The 24717-nt window shown below is 48.6% G+C and overlaps 1 protein-coding gene across 1 annotated transcript in view; it reads right to left on the bottom strand.

The window, feature by feature from the left end:
* Nucleotides 1–10325: 10325 nt before the first annotated feature.
* LOC311130367 (cilia- and flagella-associated protein 58-like) overlaps nucleotides 10326–24717 on the bottom strand; it is a gene marked incomplete at both ends in the record, with an annotated part of 32290 nt that continues 17898 nt past the window's right edge. Inside the window, 3 exons of the mRNA XM_084163091.1 lie at nucleotides 10326–10446; nucleotides 22553–22686; nucleotides 22973–23092. Coding sequence (XP_084019217.1) covers nucleotides 10326–10446; nucleotides 22553–22686; nucleotides 22973–23092 — 375 coding nt within the window. The remainder of the gene's footprint in view (nucleotides 10447–22552; nucleotides 22687–22972; nucleotides 23093–24717) is intronic.

The following is a 24717-nucleotide window of genomic DNA, read 5'->3' as shown; positions in this document are numbered from 1 at the left end:
TGATCACATAACGGTTGTTTTTCGTTTGAATGAAGTAAGAACTGAAGAGTCCATGAGGGGAGGAGGAAAAAGCACTGCAAATTGCAAAATAGCTAATTGTCAATACTGTAGCTGAAAGCTAAATTGCTAACATTAGCTGAATAGCTTGCTACCTTACCAACTGTTTCAATTTCTAAGTATTAGCTAACTAGCTATAGCTTTCTTTCAATGATTGAGGCCAAAACCCAAACATGACTGTGTATGCTTTGACAGTCATGTTGCTAGCTTCTTCAGTAACCTTTCAAATGTCTCGGTCTTATTTTGTTTCCATAGCCATATACTGAATGGAGAGAATAGGATGTGTAGCTCTGAAGACATGACACTGTAAATTAAAGCAGATTAACTAGCCTTGGAATTGTGTGGGTCAATGCTAGGTAAGAATGTTCTCCAAGGAAATTGACAAAATGTTTTACAAAAATGTTAGACAAGCTACAAATCTTCAGAACCATGCTGCCACTTTTAGTTCTAAATTGCTGCAATTAATACACCTCCATAACCCAATTTCGTTCTCATAACGGGGTTGTCAAACGACCTATGGGAGAACCTGTACCAAAGAGGTCTTTCAAACAACTGAGTGGGGTAACGCACCATTAAACTTTAGTCCAGATGAGTCCCTGGGAAGTCCTTGTATCCACCACAGGATGCAACAAAATATATTTACCCAACAGGATAACACAGGTGGAATGAATTTCAACTTTAGTACACAACTGAATACACAAACAAGCTGAAAGATATAACTTAAAAAGCAGACACATTTATTACATAGAAATACACAAATTCATTAAGACAAAAAAAAAATAAGAACAACGAAAATGATCTCAGTTCCAAAATGTATCAGTGTGTGTGTTCAGTCCTGTTTGCTGGCCTTCTACCTGGGTAGTATGTGTGGGTGCGCACGTTGGAGATCTTTCTTATCTGCATTCCAATGATCCAATGAAGAAAAGGGGTTGGAACCGGTTCAAGGAACAGAACCGAAAACCAGAAAATAATGACATTTTTCAAGGAACAGAACCAGAACTGAGAACGAAAGTCATCTATACAGAATCGTTATTTTAAAAGCATGAGAACCAGTTAATAACGCATTTTACCTTCCTGGCATTTTTCCCCAGTCCCACAAAAAAACGCAACAAAAAGCGTCAATGGATTAACTTTTTCAATGCTAGATAAGGATACTATAGTTATCACATTTCACATTGGATTTATTAACTACAAAAAGGTAAGACATTTTAAATTAAAGTCTGGTGCCACTCTGCACACACAAGCTTGTTAGCTAGCTAGCCTGTTAGCTAGCTCTGGTCTAGCTCTCGAAAACTCTAGGCGGCATTATGTGTAATGTAATGGAAATGAGAGTCATGCTCAAGGGCTAGCTCTGGTCCAATGTAAGTTAAGCCAAAACTCTCTGAAGTTCAAAGACATTCAAAATTCCATAGAAGCCGCTCCTCCAGCATAATTCTGTTGGCCTAATTAAGATAATGCATGTCATAACAACAAGTTGCCCAGCGCTCCTCATCCGAAACATTTCTGATGCATGTCGCACCCTACTCTACACTTGTCTGTCCAATGCATGTACAGTACATAGCTTACCCACTCCATAGCAAGCTGCTATATCCATTGGTGAAGTAATTTAATGAAAAAAATCAAATCACATTTTATTTGTCACATGCGCTGAATACAACAGGTGTAGACCTGACCGTGAGATGCTTACTTACAAGCCCTTAACCAACAATGCAGTTTTAAGAAAATATAGTTAAGAAAATATTTACTAAATAAACTATTTAAAAAAAATAAGGAAATCAATAAAATAACAATAATGACGCTATATACAGGGGGTACTGGTACCGAGTCAATGTGCGGGGGTACAGGTTAGTCAAGGTAATTTGTACATGTAGGTAGGGGTAAAGTGATAATAAACAGAGAGTAGAAGTGGGGGGGTTAATGCAAATAGTCCGGGTGGCCATTTGGTTAATTGTTTAGCACTCTTATGGCTTGGGGATAGAAGCTGTTAAGGAGCCTTTTGGACCTACTGTAGACTTGGCGCTCCGGTACCGCTTGCCGTGCGGTAGCAGAGAGAACAGTCTATGATTTGGGTGACTGGAGTGTTTGACAATTTTTTGGGCCTTTCTCTGACACCGCCTAGTATATACAGTGAGGGAAAAAAGTATTTGATCCCCTGCTGATTTTGTACGTTTGCCCACTGACAAATAAATGATCAGTCTATAATTCTAATGGTAGGTTTATTTGAACAGTGAGAGACAGAATAACAACAAAACAATCCAGAAAAACGCATGTCAAAAATGTTATAAATTGATTTGCATTTTAATGAGGGAAATAAGTATTTGACCCCTCTGCAAAACATGACTTAGTATATGGTGGCAAAACCCTTGTTGGCAATCACAGAGGTCAGACGTTTCTTGTAGTTGGCCACCAGGTTTGCACACATCTCAGGAGGGATTTTGTCCCAGTCCTCTTTGCAGATCTCCTCCAAACACGGCGAGTTGAGTTGATGCCAAAGAGCTCGATTTTGGTCTCTTTTTGACCACAACACTTTCACCCAGTTCTCCTCTGAATCATTCAGATTTTCATTGGCAAACTTCAGACGGGCCTGTATATGTGCTTTCTTGAGTAGGGGGATTTCAGTCCTTCACGGCGTAGTGTGTTACCAATTGTTTTCTTGGTGACTATGGTCCCAGCTGCCATGAGATCATTGACAAGATCCTCCTGTGTAGTTCTGGGCTGATTCCTCACCGTTCTCATGATCATTGCAACTCCACAAGGTGAGATCTTGCATGGAGCCCCAGGCCGAGGGAGATTGACAGTTCTTTTGTGTTTCTTCCATTTGCAAATAATCGCACCAACTGTTGTCACCTTCTCACCAAGCTGCTTGGCGATGGTTTCGTAGCCCATTCCAGCCTTGTGTAGGTCTACAATCTTGTCCCTGACATCATTGGAGAGCTCTTTGGTGATGGCAATGGTGGAGAGTTTGGAATTTGATTGATTGATTGCTTATGTGGACAGGTGTCTTTTATACAGGTAACAAACTGAGATTAGGAGCACTCCCTTTAAGAGTGTGCTCCTAATCTCAGCTCGTTACCTGTATAAAAGACACCTGGGAGCCAGAAATCTTTCTGATTGAGAGGGGGTCAAATACTTATTTCCCTTATTAAAATGCAAATCAATGTATAACATTTTTGAGATGCGTTTTTCTGGATTTTGTTGTTGTTATTCTGTCTCTCACTGTTCAAATAAACCTACCAATAAAATTATAGACTGATAATTTCTTTGTCAGTGGGCAAACGTACAAAATCAGCAGGGGATCAAATACTTTTTTTCCCTCACTGTAGGTCCTGGATGGCAGGAAGCTTGGCCCCAGTGAAGTACCGGGCCGTACGCACTACACTCTGTAGCGCCTTACGGTCGGATGCCGAGCAGTTGCCATACCAGGCAGTGATGCATCCGGTCAGGATGCTCTCGATGGTGCAGCTATAGAACTTTTTGAGGATCTGGGGACCCATGCCAAATCTGTTCAGTCTCCTGAGGGGGAAAAGGCATTGTCGTGCCCTCTTCACGACTTTCTTGGTGTGTTTGGACCATGATAGTTTGTTGGTGATGTGGACACCAAGGAACTTGAAACTCTCGACCCGCTCCACTACAGCACTGTTGATGTGAATGTGGGTGTGTTCAGCCCTCCTTTTCCTGTAGTCCACAATCATCTCCTTTGTCTTGCTCATGTTGAGGGAGAGGTCGTTGTCCTGGCACCACACTGCCAGGTCTCTGACCTCCTCCCTATAGGCTGTCTCATCGTTGTCGGTGATCAGGCCTACCACCGTTGTGTCATCAGCAAACTTAATGATGGTGTTGGAGTCGTGCTTGGCCACGCAGTCGTTGGTGAACAGGGAGTACAGGAGGGGACTGAGCACGCACCCCTGAGGGGCCCCCATGTTGAGGATTTACGTGGCAGATGAGTTGTTGCCTACCCTTACCACCTGGGTGCGGCACGTCAGGAAGTCCAGGATCCAGTTGCAGAGAGAGGTGTTTAGTCCCAGGGTCCTTAGCTTAGTGATGAGCTTTGTGGGCACTATGGTGTTGAATGCTGAGCTGTAGTCAATGAACAGCATTCTCACATAGGTGTTCCTTTTGTCCAGGTGGGAAAGGGCAGTGTGGAGTGCGATTGAGATTGCGTCATCTGTGGATCTGTTGGGGCGGTATGCAAATTGGAGTGGGTCTAGGGTTTCTGGGATGATGGTGTTGATGTGAGCTATGACCAGCCTTTCAAAGCACTTCATGGCTACCGATGTGAGTGCTATGGGGCGGTAGTCATTTAGGCAGGTTACCTTCGCTTTCTAGGGCACAGGGACAATGGTGGTCTGCTTGAAACATGTAGGTATTACAGACTCGGTCAGGGAGAGGCTGGAAATCTCGGTGAAGACACTTGCCAGTACGTCCGCGCATGCTCTGAGTACACGTCCTGGTAATCCGTCTAGCCCCGCGGCCTTGTGAATGTTGACCTGTTAAAAGGTCTTGCTCACATCGGCTACGGAGAGCGTGATCACACAGTCATCCGTAACAGCTGGTGCTCTCATGCATGCTTCAGTGTTGCTTGCCTCGAAGCGAGCATAAAAGGCATTTAGACCGTCTGGTAGGCTCACGTCACTGGGCAGCTCGCAGCTGGGTTTCCCTTTGTAGTCCGTAATAGTTTGTAAGCCCTGCCACATCCGAGAAGCGTCGGAGCCGGTGTAGCAGGATTCAATCTTTCAGAGGTTTAAAAAGTAACAGGAATGAACGATGTAAACCGTAACTTTTTTGCGGTTAGAACCGGTTCAGAACTTTATTTTGCTGGTCGGAACAGTGAACGGAACAACATTTTTTTTGGGTTCTGTTCAGAACGAAACGATTGGAAAATAATTTTGGTTCTAACCCCTGATGAAGGAGCGTGTTCCAGATGGAAAGGATGAATGGATGAAGGATGAAGCAGTATGCAGTGCAGCTTGCACACGCCTATCGAGTCGAATGGGTGTTGGTAACTTGCCGTTCTTTGGGATCGGAGAATCAGCGTCGCTTGGATCTCAGAATCAACCAATCTGAGTCGCCACACGGATTTTGACAAAAGAAAACAAACTTGAAACACTGTGCTGTTGATAAAGACTTGCTGTCATAAAACAAAACAAACTTAAAACTTGTAAAAAATAATATTGCTCAAAAGACTGTAAAATTCACTTTTCGATCAGTGGTTAGCTGTGTTGTGGGGTTTTGACTAGATAGTATACAGGTTATGTCAGAATTGACCAGAAATGACTCCACATCACTCCAGCCAAACTGACATTTCTTCTCCATGAGGAGTCTGGATTTGGCCTACGATTTCTAGAATGCGAATACATTCTGACCGTTCTAATTGGTCCCAGAAACCGATGGGTTGGGCCAGGGCCAGTTTGTTAGAGACAAACCAATCGCTGATGAATTTCTTTTGTACAACGCCCGTCATTTTGAAGTCACACAAAATACTTATAGGATGGCAGATTCCGACTGAATGTACTGTATGTAGCGATCGATACAGCAGCGGAATTAAATTCAGGGTGAGTCATCAGGCAAGGTTAGGAGAAGTTATGCAGCAGGATAGGATAATTCATGTAGCAGGTTAGGATAATTAGTTTAAGATTAGGAAAACGGGTTAGGGTTAGCTAAAATACAAACATTTCCACTTTTGACATCAATTTGATATAAGCTTTATTCTATCTAGCCATGACAGTGATGAGGTAATTTTCTACTAGCTTGTAATGGTATCTGGCACTGTTTGTCATGAACTGCTAGAACAGGGGTTCCCAAACTTTCTTGCCACACAACCCCACTTTGATATAAGAACATTTTTGTGACCCCACCATGTGAAAAAAGTGATGTAATCAACAGCCAATATTTACTTATTTGTTTGGCGCTATGACAGTCTATTACAAATCAGTCTGACAATATTTTTGACAGTATTTCAATCGGAAGTATGGTTTAAAGTTCAGGAAAACATCAAGGAAGATCATCAGGCAATAATTGTGTATGATCTGTGTAGAAAAGAACATCATCATTGGTTTGAATTATGATGTTCTTATTATAAATGATATTCTTCAAAAATCAATGGGTACATATCATTAATTTATAAATCCAAAAATGTAGCAACTGCTGATTGCCCCTTGAATCAAGCCAATTGGTTTTTATAAAGCCCTTTTTACATCAGCAATTGTCACAAAGTGCTTTACAGATACCCAGCCTAAAACCCCAAGGAGCAAGCAATGCAGAAGTAGATGCTAAGTGACCACCCTAGAAAGAAGGAACCAAAGAAGAAGCAGTCTCTAAGTGGTGGCTAGTCCTCTTCTGGTTGTACAGGGTAGAGATAAAGAGTACATGTGGCCATTAAGGCCAGATTGTTTTTCAGTACATGGTGTGCATGCTTGGCAGACTGATAACCAGAACAGGATGGAGCCTTAATCAGCAGGATCTGAACCATAATTGCTATAGAGGGTGTAAACACTTCCAAATTGCTTTTCATAATTCAGGAAAACTATGAATTTGAATTTGTGATAAATGAGTTTAGCTACTGACCTATCTGTTCACTTCACATACAGTATCAGCCTACGAGCCCACGACTGTAATGAGGGGCATTATTCAAAACTAATTTGTCAGCTTCAACCAATATTTCAAAGCGCAGTATTTGGCCGTGTGGGTTTTTGTCCTAAACCTAATCTCTCGTGGACAGACTACGTAACATAAATGGTATCGTAACTGTGACACTCTGGCTCCGGGACGTTTGTATTTGAGCCAGGGTGTATTTTGTGTTGTTGGGTTTTGGTTTGGTTATGTTGGGCAGTTGTGTGTATTTCTAGGTTTGCCTTTCTGTTGGGTTCATTTCTAGTTTTGGTCATTGACTCCCAATCGGAGGTAACGAGTGTCAGCCGATCGGCTCGTTATCTCTGATTGGGAGCCATATTTAATCTGTATGTTTTCCTGTGGGATTTGTGGGTTTTTGTTCTTAGTTCTGTCAGTGTTGCAGAGGACTTCACGTATCGGTCTTGTTTCGTTGTTTTGTTCCAGACTTTGATTTAATAAAGTCATGTTTCTTGGACACGCTGCGCCTTGGTCTTACTTAGACGACATAGACCCTCGTGACAGAAAAACCCACCATAAAAGGACCAAGCAGCGTGTCAAGCGGCAACAGGATTTATGGACGCCTATCAAGGATTCATGGACTTGGGAGGAGATTCTGGATGGAAAGGGTCCTTGGGCACAACCGGGAGAGTATCGCCGCCCTCGTGAAGAGCTGGAGGCAGCTAAAGCCGAGAGGAGGCGGTATGAGGAGGCAGCACGGAGTCAAGGCTGGAAGCCCGTGGGTACTACCCAAAAATTTCTTGGGGGGGGGCTAAAAGGGAGTGTGGCGAAGTCAGGTAGGAGACCTGCGCCTACTCCCTGGACTTACCGTGGAGAGCGAGAGTACGGGCAGACACCGTGTTACGCAGTAGAGCGCATGGTGTCTCCTGTACGCAGGCATAGCCCGGTTCGACACATTCCAGCTCCACGTATCGGCCGGGCTAGATTGAGCATTGAGCCGGATGTCATGAAGCCGGCCCAACGCATCAGGCCACCAGTGCGTCTTCTCGGGCCGGCGTACATGGCACCAGCCTTACGCATGGTGTTCCCGGTTCGCCCTCATAGGCCGGTGCGGGTTATTCCACCTCCCCGTACTGGTCGGGCGACGGGGAGCATCAACCCGGGTAAGGTTGGGCAGGCTCAGTGCTCAAGGGGGCCAGTAAGCCTGCACGGTCCGGTATTTCCGGCGCCACCTCCCCGCTCCAGCCCAGTACCACCAGTGCCTACACCACGCACCAAGCCTCCAGTGTGTTCCCCGAGTCCTGTGCGTCCTGTTGCTGCTTTCCGCACTAGGCGTTATGTGAGTCCCCAGGGTCCAGCATGCCCTGTTCCGGCTCTCCGCACTAGGCGTTATGTGAGTCCCCAGGGTCCAGCATGCCCTGTTCCGGCTCTCCGCACTAGGCCTTATGTGAGTCCCCAGGGTCCAGCATGCCCTGTTCCGGCTCTCCGCACTAGGCCTTATGTGCGTCCCCAGGGTCCAGCATGCCCTGTTCCTTCTCTCCGCACTAGGCCTTATGTGAGTCCCCAGGGTCCAGCATGCCCTGTTCCGGCTCTCCGCACTAGGCCTTATGTGAGTCCCCAGGGTCCAGCATGCCCTGTTCCGGCTCTCCGCACTAGGCCTTATGTGTGTCCCCAGGGTCCAGCATGCCCTGTTCCTTCTCTCCGCACTAGGCCTTATGTGAGTCCCCAGGGTCCAGCATGCCCTGTTCCGGCTCTCCGCACTAGGCTTTATGTGCGTTCCCAGGGTCCAGCATACCCTGTTGCTTCTCCCCGCACTAGCCCTGAGATGCGTGTCCTCAGCCCGGTACCTCCAGTTCCGGCACCACGCACCAGGCCTACGGTGCGCCTCAGACGGCCAGAGTCTGCCGTCTGCCCAACGGGGCCTGAACTGCCCGTCTGCCCTAAGGCGTTTGAACTGGCCGTCTGGACTGAGCCTGCAAAGCCGCCCGTCTGCCATGAGCCTTCAGAGCCGTCCGCCAGACCGGAGCCGCTAGAGCCTTCCTCCAGACAGGATCAGCCAGAGCCTTCCGCCAGACAGGATCAGCCAGAGCCTTCCTCCAGACAGGATCGGTCAGAGCCTTCCGCCAGCCATGAGCAGCCAGATCCGTCAGCCGGCCATGAGCAGCCAGATCCGTCAGCCAGCCATGAGCAGCCAGATCCGTCAGCCAGCCATGAGCAGCCAGATCCGTCAGCCAGCCATGAGCAGCCAGATCCGTCGGCCAGCCATGAGCAGCCAGATCCGTCAGCCAGCCATGAGCAGCCAGATCCGTCAGCCAGCCATGAGCAGCCAGATCCTTCAGCCAGCCATGAGCCGTCCAGCCAGGATCCGCCAGAGCCGTCCAGCCAGGATCCGCCAGAGCCGTCCAGCCAGGACCCGCCAGAGCCAGCCAGCCAGGATCTGCCATTGAGTCCGGTGCTGTCCCTTAGCCCGGTGCTGCCCCTTATCCTGGTGCTGCCCCTTAGTCCGGTACTGCCCCTTAGTCCGGTGCTGCCCCTTAGTCCGGTGCTGCCCTTTAGTCCGGTGCCGCCCCTTAATCCAGTGGGGTTTAGTTGGGGGGTGGTCATGTGGAGGAGGCTACGGAAGCGGATAGTGACTAAGGTGGGGTGGGGACCACGACCAGGGCCAGAACCGCCACCGTGGACAGACGCCCACCCAGACCCTCCCCTAGACTGTATGCTGGTGCGCCCGGAGGTCGCACCTTTAGGGGGGGGTACTGTGACACTCTGGCTCCGGGACGTTTGTATTTGAGCCAGGGTGTATTTTGTGTTGTTGGGTTTTGGTTTGGTTATGTTGGGCAGTTGTGTGTATTTCTAGGTTTGCCTTTCTGTTGGGTTCATTTCTAGTTTTGGTCATTGACTCCCAATCGGAGGTAACGAGTGTCAGCCGATCGGCTCGTTATCTCTGATTGGGAGCCATATTTAATCTGTATGTTTTCCTGTGGGATTTGTGGGTTTTTGTTCTTAGTTCTGTCAGTGTTGCAGAGGACTTCACGTATCGGTCTTGTTTCGTTGTTTTGTTCCAGACTTTGATTTAATAAAGTCATGTTTCTTGGACACGCTGCGCCTTGGTCTTACTTAGACGACATAGACCCTCGTGACAGTAACGTCTGTCAAAAGACTGATGTGACGACTAAAGTGCACAGTATTTCTGGTGCTTTGGTTTTACATCACTGGTTATTTGGATGTTTTAGGATTGGGTGATGGTGGTACTTAAAGTGGGGACGGGGATTTCAAACTTACATTTTTAGTTAGGGGGGAGGGCTCTGGCTGAGAGTTTCCGTTTAGGAGGGTGGAGATTTCTCTAGTCTCGTTAGTAGAATTTTCTCATTCACCTCCCTCCAGAACCTAATCGAGCATCTGACGCATTTACGCAAGATTTTAGTTCTGGGTTTCCGAGGTTATCCTAAACCCACCCATTTTTTCAGAGAGAACGCTGATTGGACTGACCATTTTCTAACTTCAAGCATAAATATTGGAGAAAGGTCAGACTGATACGTGAAGTGAGCTCTCTTTATTGAATAACATCACAGCCCATTAATTATTCCTTTAGAAGAGCTCTTAAAAACAGTATCAACAATGGTGAGTGTCTTATGAGGGGTGAGGAGGTAATAAGAGGGAGTGTGATAAGACGTAAGGCTGGAGGGAGCTTCTTGTCTCCCCCTCTAGGTAGTGATTTTGCCAGCCTGCTCAAGACTGAAGCCTCCACCGGTGAAGCGTGGACCGTCGCTGCGCTGGGGCAGGATCACCGACTGTCCCACCTGGGCCAGGCTCCTCTCTTTCTCCCTGCGGACACACAAGAGAGTTCCAGGAAATGAGAAGGACATTTGTCACACAGACACATGCAGACGCATTTCAGAGTTGCTCCATCCACACTCGCACGCACACACACGGTAAGGTCGCCCAATTCGCTGGCTAATTGATTCTCTGGTCGTCTTCCCAGCTTTTTTGATTTGAGCAGTGGAGGCTCCTCAGAAGAGGAAGGGGAGGACCATCCTCCTCAGTGAAATTCATACAAATAAAAATGGTAAAACATTAAAAAAGTTATCCTTTTTAGATAAAACTATACTAAATATATTAACGTCACCAAATAATTGATTAAAACACACTGTTTTGCAATGAAGGTCTACAGTAGCCTCAACAGCACTCTGTAGGGTAGCACCATGCTGTAGCCGGAGGACAGTTAGCTTCCGTCCTCCTCTTGGTACATTGACTTCAATACAAAACCTAGGAGGCTCTTGGTTCTCACCCCCTTCAATAGACTTACACAGTAATTATGACAACTTCCAGAGGACGTCCTCCAACCTATCAGAGCTCTTACAGCATGAACTGACATGTTGTCCACCCAATCAAAGGATCAGAGAATGAATCTAGTACTGAAAGCATTAGCTACAGCTAGCTAGCACTGCAGTGCATAACATGTGGTAAGTAGTTGACTCAAAGAGAGAGAAAGACAATACTTGAAAAGTTTTGAACAAATTAATTTCTTCAAAAATTAAGGAGAAGCAAGAGAGAGAGATTGTCTTTTTTTCACTTTCAGTTTCACTTACTTAGCTAGCAAATGCAGCTAGCTAGTTTAGCCTACTCAAACACCCTGCTCAAACAGAGGGATGCTATGTTAGCTAGCTGGCTATGACTATCCAAAACAACACTGGAACTCTTCCAAGTCAAGGTAAGCGTTTGGTTTTATTAATTTACTACCACTGGGGCTTGCCGGTGTAACTGCTAAACTGCTTACTGTAACATTACTGCATGATTGTAGAGGGCTTACTAACGCATTAGTTTTATTAGTTATGTTGACTAGGATGTTACTTTAGCTAATATGGTGACAACAATGTAGGCTGTGTGTAGCGGTAATGATATGGTTTGGCTTGGAAAGGTTTTTTCGCCTGGTCACATACAGCTGATATTGTCACGTCTCCTCCCGTTGCTCCCCTCCGGCGCTCTGATTCGCCAGTCTACTGAGCCACCGGTCTGAGCGCACCACCTCGGCAACACCGGAATGGAAACCCTAATCACCTCCAGCGCACCTGCACCGACCTTGTTAATTCCTGCGTCTGCGTCCTGCCTCTTCGTATACTCAGTACTCGTCACAGAATCACACACCAAACGAAAATGGATGCAGCAGGAGTTTCCCAGTGCCTCGACCAGCACCAGCAGCAGATTGCCCAGTTGAACGCCGCCATGCAGGAAGTGCTCCAAACTCTTCATAATCTGCCCAGCACTCCGGTTCCACCTCAGGGAGCGGCGAGTGCCCCCAATCCACCTGTTCCCGTCCTATCACCCACTTCTGCGGGAACCCTCACCCTACCGGAGCGCTATGACGGTAAAACTACTAAATGTAGCGGCTTCCTGCTGCAGGTTTCACTTTATCTGGCGCGTCAACCTGGGGCATATCCATCTGACCAAGCCAGGATAGCGCTGGTGATTTCGCTACCTAAAGGAAAGGCGCTGGATTGGGCCACGGCAGTCTGGGAAGGAGAGGAGGCAGTGGCGCTTCCCTACCCCACCTTCCTCGCTCAGTTCAGGGCGGTGTTTGATCATCCCATGGAGGGAAAGGACATCTACAACAGAGAGATGGGCCCGCGTCCGAGTACTCTGAGCTTTCGCACGGTGGCGGCGTCTTCTGGCTGAAATGAGCGTGCTCTGCGCACGGCCTTCACAAGAGGCTTACGGGAGGACATCAAGACGGAACTCGCATGTCGGGACGACGAGATGGACCTTGATACCCTCATCACCACGTCCATCCGTCTTGACGACATGTTGAGAGAGAGACGGCGTTCCCAACACCTCCCGGAGCCTCGACGCTCACCCCATCTGAGCTATGGAAGCCGCCCTGCTTCCGAGTCCTCACCCATGGAGGTGGGCAGCACCCCCTACACCACCACGGACCACAGATCTCCTGGCGGATCCCTATCTAGGCGGTATGACTCCCGTCGCCGCTCCGTGAGTGTTATGTCAGCTCCTATCACAAAACCATTGTTTTTAGTTCCCATAACGGTGACTGGTTATTCCTTCTCAGGCACCATTACGCACATCACTCTCCCCATCACCATTCCCACACTACCGGAGCACCACGAGGAGCTGTCATTCCACACTGTCACGTCACCCCTTCACCGGATCATTTTGGGATTGCCCTGGCTCAGACTACACAACCCCACCATCAATTGGAGCACCAAGAGGATCACAGCCTGGTCCACCTCATGCCGGAAGACCTGCCTGCCGGTGGGTTGTTGTTCCACGTCAGTGGAGAGTCCGGAGTCTGCCCTCCAGCCCAACATTCCACGTGAGTATGCAGATCTCTCTGATGTCTTCTCTTCATTAAAGGCTACGTGTCTCCCTCCTCACAGGCCCTAGGACTGCACCATTGACCTGCTGGAGGGACAACACCCCCCGAAGAGTCACATTTACCCCCTTTCCATGGCGGAGACTGAGGCCATGGAGAAGTATGTGGCAGAGACCCTGAAACAGGGGTTCATCAGACGCTCTACCTCTCCTGCCTCCACCAGCTTCTTCTTCGTGGCCAAAAAATACAGAGGACTGAGACCATGCATTGACTACAGGGGGCTGAACGCAGTCACCACCAAGTACCGGTACCCACTCCCTCTGGTTCCGTCGGCCATCGAGCAGCTACGAGGGGCCCGGTACTTTAGCAAGTTGGACCTGAGGAGTGCCTACAACCTGATCCGAATCTGGGAAGGAGACGAGTGGAAGACGGCATTCAGCACTACCTCAGGCCACTATGAATACTGCGTCATGCCCTACGGCCTCGCCAACGCACCTTCTGTGTTCCAGTCCTTCGTCAATTACGTGTTTCGGGACATGCTGAGTAGACAGGTGGTGGTGTACATCGACGATATCCTGATCTACTCGGCTATGTTCGAGGAGCACTTCAGGGACGTCCGAGCTGTCCTACTCTGCCTCCGGGAACACAGCCTGTTGGTGAAGGGGAAGAAATGCGAATTCCACCAATAGGCCATCTCCTTCCTGGGATACCGGATCAGTCCTCAGGGGGTGTTCATGGAAGGAGTGAAGACAGACGGCGTCAGGTCATGGCCAGTTCCCACCACCATCAAGGGCCTTCAGAGCTTCCTGGGCTTCGCTAATTTCTACCGGCGTTTCATCAGGTCCTCAGCTCCATAGCCGCCCGCTCACCTCTCTCCTTAAGGGTGGGCCTCAGAAGCTGGCCTGGAACCCTGAGGCTGATGCTGCCTTCAATAGGCTGAAGGAGAGGTTCACCACAGCGCCCATCCTAAAACACCCAGATCCATCTCGTCCTTTCATCCTGGAGGTGGACGCATCGGAGGAGGGCGTGGGTGCGGTCCTCTCCCAGCGGCACGGTAACCTAGAGAAAATGTATCCCTGTGCCTTTTTCTCTAAAAAGCTTACCCCCGCAGAGAGGAACTATGGAGTTGGAGACAGGGAGCTGTTTGCGGTGGTCCTCGCTCTGGAGGAATGGAGACACTGGCTGGAGGGCGCAGTCCATCCATTCCGGATTCTTACTGACCACCGGAATTTGGAGCACATACGGGCAGCGAAACGGATGAACTCTCGTCAAGCCAGGTGGGCCCAATTTCTCACTCGCTTCCAATTCATTCTGTCCTACCGCCCAGGATCCCAGAATGTGAAGGCCGACGCACTCTCCAGGATGCACCATACCGGAGAAAGGAAGGATCTGGGGGTCCTATCCTGCCCTCGTCTCTCATCGTTGCACCTGTCGTTTGGGATGTGGACGAAGACATCTGCCTGGCGGCTCAGGAGGACCCAGTGTCCGTGACCGCCTGCTGATCTGGGTGCATACCACCCTTACGGCAGGGCACTCTGGTATTACGCGCACCCTGCATTCTCTAGCCCAAAAATACTGGTGGCCCACCTTGGCTTCTGATGTCTCCCGCTATGTCAGCTCCTGTTCCGTATGTGCCCAAAGAAGACACCTCGTAACGCCCTGTCAGAGGGTGCTGCAGGTGGGTGTGGTGCAGGAATCAGGCGCAGGACGCAGAAAATAAGTCCAAAAGACTTTAGTGAAAGCACACTCAAATACACGAGCCAAAAGCCCGGAAGCGAGAAAAACCGCACACAGGCGTAAACAAAAGGGCGCACTAAACATGTGCGATCATACTCTCCTAAACAGAGGAGGAAAGCTACAAAGAGCAAACGGTAGACAGTAGCGCACAAACAGGACAGCGAAACAATCACACACAACACCTGACAAACACAAAGAGAACTTAAAGGACACTAATTAGCGCTAAACGAAAACAGGTGTACATAATCAAGACAAAAACAAACGAACATAGAAACATTCAACGGTGGCAGCTAGTACTCCGGAGACGACGACCGCCGAAGCCTGCCCGAGCAAGGAAGAGAGGCAGCCTCGGCCGAAACCGTGACAGTACCCCCCCCTTGACGCCCGGCTCCAGACGTGCGCCGACTCCGGCCTCGGGGACGACCAGGAGGACGCGGAGCAGGGTGCGTCGGGTGACTACGGTGGAATTCTGTCAGGAGAGACGGGTCCAAAATGTCTCTCCTCGGCACCCAGCACCGTTCCTCCGGGCCGTACCCCTCCCACTCCACCAGATATTGGAGACCCCCCATCCGACGTCTCAAATCCAAGATGGACCGCACGGAGTACGCCGGTGCCCCCTCGATGTCCAATGGGGGCGGAGGAGTCTCCCTGATCTCATTTTCCTGGAGTGGGCCAGCTACCACCGGCCTGAGAAGAGACACATGGAACGAGGGGTTAATATTTTTATACTCAATAGGCAGTTGTAATCTGTAACACACCTCGTTCAATCTTCTCAGGACTTTAAACGGCCCCACAAACCGCCGACCCAGTTTCCGACAGGGCAGGCGGAGGGGCAGGTTTCTGGTAGAGAGCCAGACTCGATCACCAGGTGCGTACACCGGCCCCTCACTGCGGTGGAGATCGGCGCTCGCCTTTTGACGACGGAGGGCCCGCTGCAGGTTGACGTGTGCAGCGTTCCACGTCTCCTCCGAGCGCCGTACCCACTCATCCACCGCAGGAGCCTCGATCTGGCTCTGCTGCCAAGGTGCCAGAACCGGCTGGTAACCTAACACACATTGGAAAGGGGTTAGGTTAGTTGAGGAATGGCGTAGGGAATTCTGGGCCATTTCTGCCCAGGGAACGTACCGTGCCCACTCCTCCGGCCGGTCCTGGCAGTATGATCTAAGAAACCTACCCACATCCTGGTTCACACGTTCCACCTGCCCATTACTCTCAGGATGGTAACCCGAGGTGAGGCTCACCGAGACCCCCAAACGCTCCATAAAGGCTCTCCAGACTCTGGAGGTGAATTGGGGACCTCGATCAGACACAATATCCTCGGGTACTCCGTAGTGCCGGAAAACATGGGTGAATAGAGCTTTGGCGGTCTGTAGGGCAGTAGGAAGGCCCAGCATAGGGAGCAAACGACAGGCCTTAGATAACCGGTCCACAACGACCAGTATAGTAGTATTCCCCTGTGAGGAGGGAAGGTCAGTGATGAAGTCCACCGAGAGGTGAGACCATGGTCGTTGTGGAACGGGCAGGGGTTGTAACTTACCCCTAGGCAGATGTCTAGGCGCCTTACACTGGGCGCACACCGAGCAGGAGGAGACATAAACCCTCACATCCCTCGCCAACGTGGGCCACCAGTACTTAGCACTAAGGCAGTGCACTGTCCGGCCTATACCAGGATGTCCAGAGGAGGGTGACGTGTGAGCCCAATAGATCAATCGATCCCGAACCTCGAGCGGAACGTACTTCCGACCCTCCGGGCATTGAGGAGGACTAGGGTCGGTGCGCAACGTCCGCTCGATTTCAGCATCGACCTCCCACACTACCGGTGCCACCAGACAAGACTCCGGCAGTATGGGAGTGGGCTCCACGGACCTCTCCTCCGTGTCATACCGCCGAGACAGTGCGTCTGCCTTACCGTTCTGTGACCCAGGGATGTACGTGATCTTAAATACGAACCGGGTCAAAAACATGTTCCACCGCGCCTGGCGAGGGTTCAGTCTCCTAGCCGCCCGGATGTACTCCAGGTTACGGTGGTCAGTCAAAATGAGGAAAGGGTGTTGAGCCCCCTCAAGCCAGTGCCTCCACACCTTTAGGGCCTGTACCACGGCTAACAGCTCCCTGTCCCCTACGTCATAATTTCGCTCCGCCGGACTGAGCTTTTTGGAATAAAAGGCACAGGGGCGGAGTTTAGGTGGCGTGCCGGACTGTTGCGAAAGCACGGCTCCTATACCGGCCTCTGACGCGTCCACCTCTACCTGAAATGGTAAAGAGGGATCCGGATGCGCCAGCACCGGAGCCGAAGTAAACAGGTCCTTCAGCCTCCCAAAAGCCCTGTCCGCCTCGGCTGACCACTGCAAACGCACCGGACCCCCCTTCAAAAGAGACGTTATGGAAGCTGCCACCTGTCCAAAACCCCGGATAAACCTCCGGTAGTAATTCGCAAACCCCAAAAACTGCTGCACCTCTTTAACAGTGGTTGGCGTTTGCCAATTACGCACGGCTGACACCCGGTCAACCTCCATCTTCACCCCTGACGCAGACAACTGATAACCCAAAAAGGAGATCGACTCCTGGAAAAACAGACACTTCTCTGCCTTGACATACAGGTCGTGCTCCAACAGCCTCCGCAACACTCGGCGCACCAGAGCCACATGCTCGACTCGGGTAGACGAGAACACGAGAATGTCATCTATGTACACGACCACCCCCTGCCCCTGCATGTCCCTGAATATCTCATCCACAAATGATTGGAAAACTGAAGGAGCATTCATCAACCCGTATGGCATGACAAGATACTCGTAATGCCCCGAGGTGGTACTAAATGCTGTCTTCCATTCATCGCCCTCCCTAATGCGCACCAAGTTGTACGCGCTCCTGAGATCTAATTTAGTGAAAAAACGCGCCCCGTGCAATGACTCCGTCATGGTCGCAATCAGAGGAAGTGGATAACTGTACTTCACCGTGATCTGATTGAGACTACGGTAATCAATGCACGGGGCGTAACCCTCCATCCCTTTTCTTCACAAAAAAGAAACTCGAGGACGCAGGGGAAGTGGATGACCGTATGTATCCTTGTCTCAGAGATTCGTCTATGTAAGTCTCCATAGCTCTCTTCTCCTCCTGAGACAGAGGATACACATGGCTCCGTGGGAGCGCAGCTCCTGCCTGGAGGTCTATCGCACAATCTCCCTGCCTATGGGGAGGCAACTGCGTCGCCCTCGACTTACTGAACACAATAGCCAAATCCTCATACTCAGGGGGAATGTGCAATGCGGGCACCTGGTTTGGACTCTCCACCGAGGTAGCCCCCACGGAAACGCCTAAACATCGACCCACACACTGGGCAGACCACTCCATCAGAGCCCTCTCCTGCCACGAAATAGACGGGTTATGGATACTCAACCAGGGCATGCCCAGCACCACCGGATACGCAGGCGAGTCGATTAGAAATAGCTGGATAATCTCCTCATGACCCCCCTGCGCACACATCCTAAGTGGCGCCGTGACCTCCCTGATCAAGCCCGATCCCAATGGACGGCTATCTAGGGCATGAACGGGGAATGGGACGTCAACAGGAAGAAGGGGAATCCCTAATTCTAAACAAAATTTTCTATCAACAAAATTCCCTGAATCTACCAGCGCCTTATGCTGGGAATGAGGTGCTACCTGTAGAAAACGCACAGGTATACAGAAGTGCGCAACAGAGAGCTCTGGGTAAGTGGGGCGCCTACTCACCTGGAAGGACTCCCCAGTGCGGAGCCTGTCGTCTTCTCCCCTAGGAGACCATCCCCAGCACCTAGCCGTGGTGTGTCCTCCACGGCCACAGTTGGTGCAGGAGACGGGCCCCCTCGTACTCCGACCCCTCCTCTCTCTAGCGCCAGCGCCCCCAAGCTCCATAGGGCTCGGCTCGGAGGCGCTGGAGGGTGAAATGGACGGACCCCCCTCGGAACGTCCGCGGGTAGCCAGCAGGGTGTCCAGCCTGATGGACATGTCCACTAACTGATCGAAAGAGAGACTGGTATCCCTGCAGGCCAGCTCCCGACGGACGTCCTCTCGTAGACTACAGCGGTAGTGATCGATGAGGGCCCGCTCATTCCACCCTGCATCCGCCGCTAGAGTACGGAATTCTAAAGCGAACTCCTGGGCGCTCCTCCTCCCCTGCCGGAGGTAGAACAGACGCTCCCCCGCCGCTTTCCCCTCAGGTGGATGGTCAAACACCGCCCTGAAGCGGCGGGAGAACTCAGAGTATGTGATGGTGGTGGCGTCTATTCTCCTCCACTCGGCGTTGGCCCATTCCAACGCCTTGCCGGTAAGACAGGAGATGAGGGCAGACACGCTCTCGTGTCCAGAGTGCCGGGTGCACGGTGGCCAGGTAAAGCTCCACCTGTAGAAGGAAGCCCTGACACCTGGTCCCATCATAGGCCCTCGGGAGCGAGAGTCGAATTCCCCTGGGTTCCGGAGCTTGAATGGGCTGACTGGCCGATGGTGATGGCAGGGGAGGTGGAGTTGGGGGTGTCCCTCTGGTCTCCCAGCGTTGAAGGGTGTTAATAACGTCCTGCAGGGCGGTCCCGATATGAAGGATCTGGTCATTCTGCTCACGGACCCGATCCTCCAGAGTCTCATGTGCTGCTGCGGCTCCTGCTGATTCCATCCTTCAGGTGTGTGATTCTGTCAGAGGGTGCTGCAGGTGGGTGTGGTGCAGGAATCAGGTGCAGGACGCAGAAAATAAGTCCAAAAGACTTTAGTGAAAGCACACTCAAATACACGAGCCAAAAGCCCGGAGGCGAGAAAAACCGCACACAGGCGTAAACAAAAGGGCGCACTAAACATGTGCGATCATACCCTCCTAAACAGAGGAGGAAAGCTACAAAGAGCAAACGGTAGACAGTAGCGCACAAACACGACAGCGAAACAATCACACACAACACCTGACAAACACAAAGAGAACTTAAAGGACACTAATTAGCGCTAAACGAAAACAGGTGTACATAATCAAGACAAAACCAAACGAACATAGAAACATTCAACGGTGGCAGCTAGTACTCCGGAGACGACGACCGCCGAAGCCTGCCCGAGCAAGGAAGAGAGGCAGCCTCGGCCGAAACCGTGACACGCCCCAGCAGGCAAACTAGTTCCTCTCCCAGTGCCTCAGCGACCTTGGTCACACCTGTCCAAAGACTTTGTCACCGACCTTCCACATTCTGACGGCTTCACCACAGTCATGGTGGTCGTAGATCGGTTCTCATTTTACATTTTTTACATTTTAGTCATTTAGCAGACGCTCTTATCCAGAGCGACTTACAGTTAGTGAGTGCATACATTTTTCATACACTGACGGCGACTGGATTTGTGGTATAATTTATGGTATGTCTGAAGCCATCACTGATCACCCACTTCACATTGAAGGTCATCTTCAGTTAGGATCACGCATTCGCACACACTCACTGCATTTTCGCAACCCTTGTACATAGGGCTGGGCCATACGGCCTAAAAATCATATCTCGATTTTTTCAAACTTATGGGCGATTCACAATATATATCGACGATTTTAAAAATGTTTTCTCTAAATAAGCGTTGTTGTACAATTAAAGGTAAAATACACTGCATTTCAAACAATCAACAATAATCTATTGAATTCAGGGCTTGTGAAGTTATAACTAGGCTAAATATAAGCCTTCCACAACCATAATTTAATTATTTTATCAAAATAGTTGAACCTACTTTTCTTTGCAATAATCACTGATCTGGTTTTCAAGTCTGTCTCTGAAAATGCCCTTTTTTGTTAAAATGTTTACTAGAACCATGCATAATGCACATTCACTAATAATTACAAACTTCTTGTAGCAGGGATTAGTCTATAGAAAGTTAACATAGGTCTCATCAACAATCTCTCAAGCCCACGTGCTAGTGATTAGCCAGCTAATCTTTATATTTCATGTTTCGCCAACTTGGATCTATTTGCTAGCTAACAAGGTTGAACAGTTGAATTGTTATGAACACACCCTTCTGCCTGTCTCCTTGCCAGTTCCTTATATAATTGTGTTTTATGCTTATTGCACATTTATAAAACACAGACTAGCTAGCATAACAGTCTTGGGCTAAAATGCTGCTAGCGGTACCCCAATGCCCGTGCGACAAACTGAGCATTCATTTTCCAGAATCAATGTTCATTGATACTCTCGTTTTACTAGTGTCTGCTCTGCGTGCAATTTAAGTAGTTGAGACATAAAAAGGGTATTGTTAGAAAAGTTAACTTCTCCTCTATAATAATGTTTTGGTGTCCATATGACCGATTCTGTTGGACCAAACCTCAAATGCAAATAGCGAGTTAAAACCACTTGTCAGAGAAGATGTGATCTCTGAACTTTGTTGGCGTGAGAGGCAGGGGGAGAGGGGCTTGGTGTGTGTGTAAACCATAGAGGAAGAGGCGAAGCGCTAAAATCTGTCCAAAATAAGGCCAATGCGTTTCTATGGGCTTATTTCTGACCTAAGCTTGTTGCCTGCCTTCCCGCCTTTGGGACAACGACTCCCATTGTTAAGGCGGAGATGTGCATCTTGTCATTATATACAGATCTCTGGTGTAAATTGGAAGGTGCACACAGCACAGAGGAGCGAAGGAGATGAGACCAAAAATACAACATGAAAACAAGTGGACATACAGTGCCTTCGGAAAGTATTCAGACCCCTTGACTTTTTCCACATTTTGTTACGTTACAGCTTTATTCTAAAATTGATTAAATATTATAATTTTTTTGCCATCTACACACAATACCCCATAATGACAAAGTGAAAACAGGTTTTTAGAAATGTTTGCAAATGTATTAAAAAATTAAAAACAACCTTATTTACATAAGTATTAAGACCCTTTGCTATTTGACTCGAAATTGAGCTCAGGTGCATCCTGTTTTCATTGATCATCCTTGAGATGTTTCTACAACTTGATTAGAGTCCACCTATGGTCAATTGAATTGATTGGACATGATTTGGAAAGGCACACACCAGTCTATATAAGGTCCCACAGTTGACAGTGTATGTCAGAGCAAAAACCAAGGCGTGAGGTCTAAGTAATTGTCCGTAGAGCTCCAAGACAGATTTGTGTCGAGGCACCGATCTGGGGAAGGGTACCAAAACATGTCTGCAGCATTGAAGGTCCACAAGAACACAGTGGCCTCCATCATTCTTAAATGGAAGAACTTTGGAACCACCAAGATTCTTCCTAAAGCTGGCCGCCCTGCCAAACTGAGCAATCGGGGGAGAAGGGCCTTGGTCAGGGAGGTGACCAAAAACTCCTCTGTGGAGATGGGAGAATCTTGCAGAAGGACAACCATCTGCAGAAAGGATATGCAGAGAAGAATGGGAGAAACTCCCCAAATACAGGTGTGCCAAGCTTGTAGCGTCATACCAAAGAAGACTTGATGCTGTAATCGCTGCCAAAGGTTCTTCAACAAAGTACTGAGTAAAGGGTCTGAATACTTATGTAAACGTGATATAAATATATATTTTTTAATAAATTAGCAAACAATTCTAAAAAACGGTTTTTGCTTTGTCATTATGGGGTATTGTTTGTAGATTGATGAGCAAAAAAATCTATTTAATCCATTTTAGAATAAGGTTGTAACGTAACAGAATGTGGAAAAAGTCAAGGGGTCTGAATACATTCCGAAGGCACTATAAACACTCATAAAAAAACGGAAAAGAACAAAACCTTGATTCTTGCGATACAGGCATTTGGAATATCGCGTAAAAACATACATTTAAATTAATTTGATAAATCGCCACTACTTGTAGAGTTAAATCAGTTTGGATCAGAAACCCCAGAATGAGCTCAGGGGTGATTACGGTGGTTGGTAAGTACTATACCAGGGTAATCTTTACCTGCACTGCTGTTCTTTGCGTTTCTGAGTGAGGTACTTCTTCTTGATGTTCTGCAGCTCATGGGCCAGTCTCTCAATCTCGTACTTGTACTCCTGTTCCTGGGACTCGTACATGTTCAGCTCTGATGACAAAGCCTGGATGTGGAAGATTAAAAGGACATCTAATATAAATCAACTTCAAGCAGCAGCATATGACTAAGCTGAAAATGTCATGGCCAGGGAAAAAGCTACTCTGGGCCAGTGAGCCTGGCTCGCAAGCCTGTGCATGGTCCTGCTGTATCTGAAGTGGCCATTTCTCTGCCAGTGGTCAGAGCTGCTTGGAAGTGGAAATGAGGGAGAGAGGGAGGGAGAGAGAGAAAGAATGAGAAAGATCGGGAGAGAGAGAGGGATGTACAAAAATAAGATGAAAGGCACAGAGGACCTTGAGCTGTTTTGTCTTCTGCCTCAGTGTCTGCTGGTAGATCTGAAGCTGCTCGGCTGCCTCCGGTCCAGGCTGACGGGCCAGAATATGCTTCAGCTCCACGTACAGTTTCTCCTTCTCCTGAGCATTTAAGCGGAAGAGACAGGTGACGCCACGCAGCCAAACATTCAGTCAGGGATGGGCTCTTTAAAAACGTGCACACATCCCACTGGGCGCTTCCTTACCAGCTCTCGACCCACCCATTATCTACAGTTGAAGTCGGAGGTTTACATACACCTTAGCCAAATACATTTAAACTCAGGTTTTCACAATTCCTGACATTTAATCCTAGTAAAAATTCAAAGTCTTAGGTCAGTTAGGATCACCACTTTATTTTAAGAATGTGAAATGTCAGAATAATAGTAGCGAGAATGATTTATTTTAGCTTTTATTTCTTTCATCACATTCCCAGTGGGTCAAAAGTTTACATACACTCAATTAGTATTTGGTAGCATTGCCTTTAAATTGTTTAACTTGGGTCAAACGTTTCGGGTAGCCTTCCACAAGCTTCCCAAAATAAGTTGGGTGAATTTTGGACCATTCCTCCTGACAGAGCTGGTGTAACTGAGTCAGGTTTGTAGGCCTCCTTGCTCACACATGCTTTTTCAGTTTTGCCCACACATTTTCTATAGGTTTGAGGTCAGGGCTTTGTGATGGCCACTCCAATACCCTGACTTTGTTGTCCTTAAGCCATTTTGCCACAACTTTGGAAGCATGCTTGGGGTCATTGTCCATTTGGAAGACTAATTTGTGACCAAGCTTTATCTTCCTGACTGATGTCTTGAGATGTTGCTTCAATATATCCACATAATTTTCCTTCCTCATGACGCCATCTATTTTGTGAAGTGCACCAGTCCCTCCTGCAGCAAAGCACCCCCACAGCATGATGCTGCCACCCCCGTGCTTCACGGTTGGGATGGTGTTCTTCGGCTTGCAAGCATCCCCCTTTTTCCTCCAAACATAACGATGGTCATTATGGCCAATTAGTTCAATTTTTGTTTCATCAAACCAGAGGACATTTCTCCAAAAAGTACGATCTTTGTCCCCATGTGCAGTTGCAAACCGTAGTCTGGCTTTTTAATGGCGGTTTTGGAGCAGTGGCTTCTTCCTTGCTGAGCGGCCTTTCAGGTTATGTCGATATAGGACTCGTTTTACTGTGGATATAGATACTTTTGTACCTGTTTCCTCCAGCATCCTCACAAGGTCCTTTGCTGTTGTTCTGGGATTGATTTGCACTTTTTGCACCAAAGTACGTTTATCTCTAGGAGACAGAACACGTCTCCTTCCTGAGCGGTATGACGGCTGCGTGGTCCCATGGTGTTTATACTTGCGTACTATTGTGTGTACAGATGAACGTGGTACCTTCAGGCATTTGGAAATTGCTCCCAAGGATGAACCAGACTTGTGGAGGTCTACATTTTTTTTCTGAGGTCTTGGCTGATATCTTTAGATTTTCCCATGATGTCAAGCAAAGAGGCACTGAGTTTGAAGGTAGGCCTTGAAATACATCCACAGGTACACCTCCAATTGACTCAAATTATGTCAATTAGCCTATCAGAAGCTTCTAAAGCCATGACATCATTTTCTGGAATTTTCCAAGCTGTTGAAAGGCACAGTCAACTAAGTGTATGTAAACTTCTGACCCACTGGAATTGTGATATAGTGAATTATAAGTGAAATAATCTGTCTGTAAACAATTGTTGGTA

Source organism: Coregonus lavaretus, assembly GCF_964263955.1.
Source record: "Coregonus lavaretus genome assembly, chromosome: 6".
Classification (NCBI taxonomy): domain Eukaryota; kingdom Metazoa; phylum Chordata; class Actinopteri; order Salmoniformes; family Salmonidae; genus Coregonus; species Coregonus lavaretus.
Note: the sequence above shows the minus strand (reverse complement) of the source record. Positions and strands in the feature narration are given on the sequence as shown.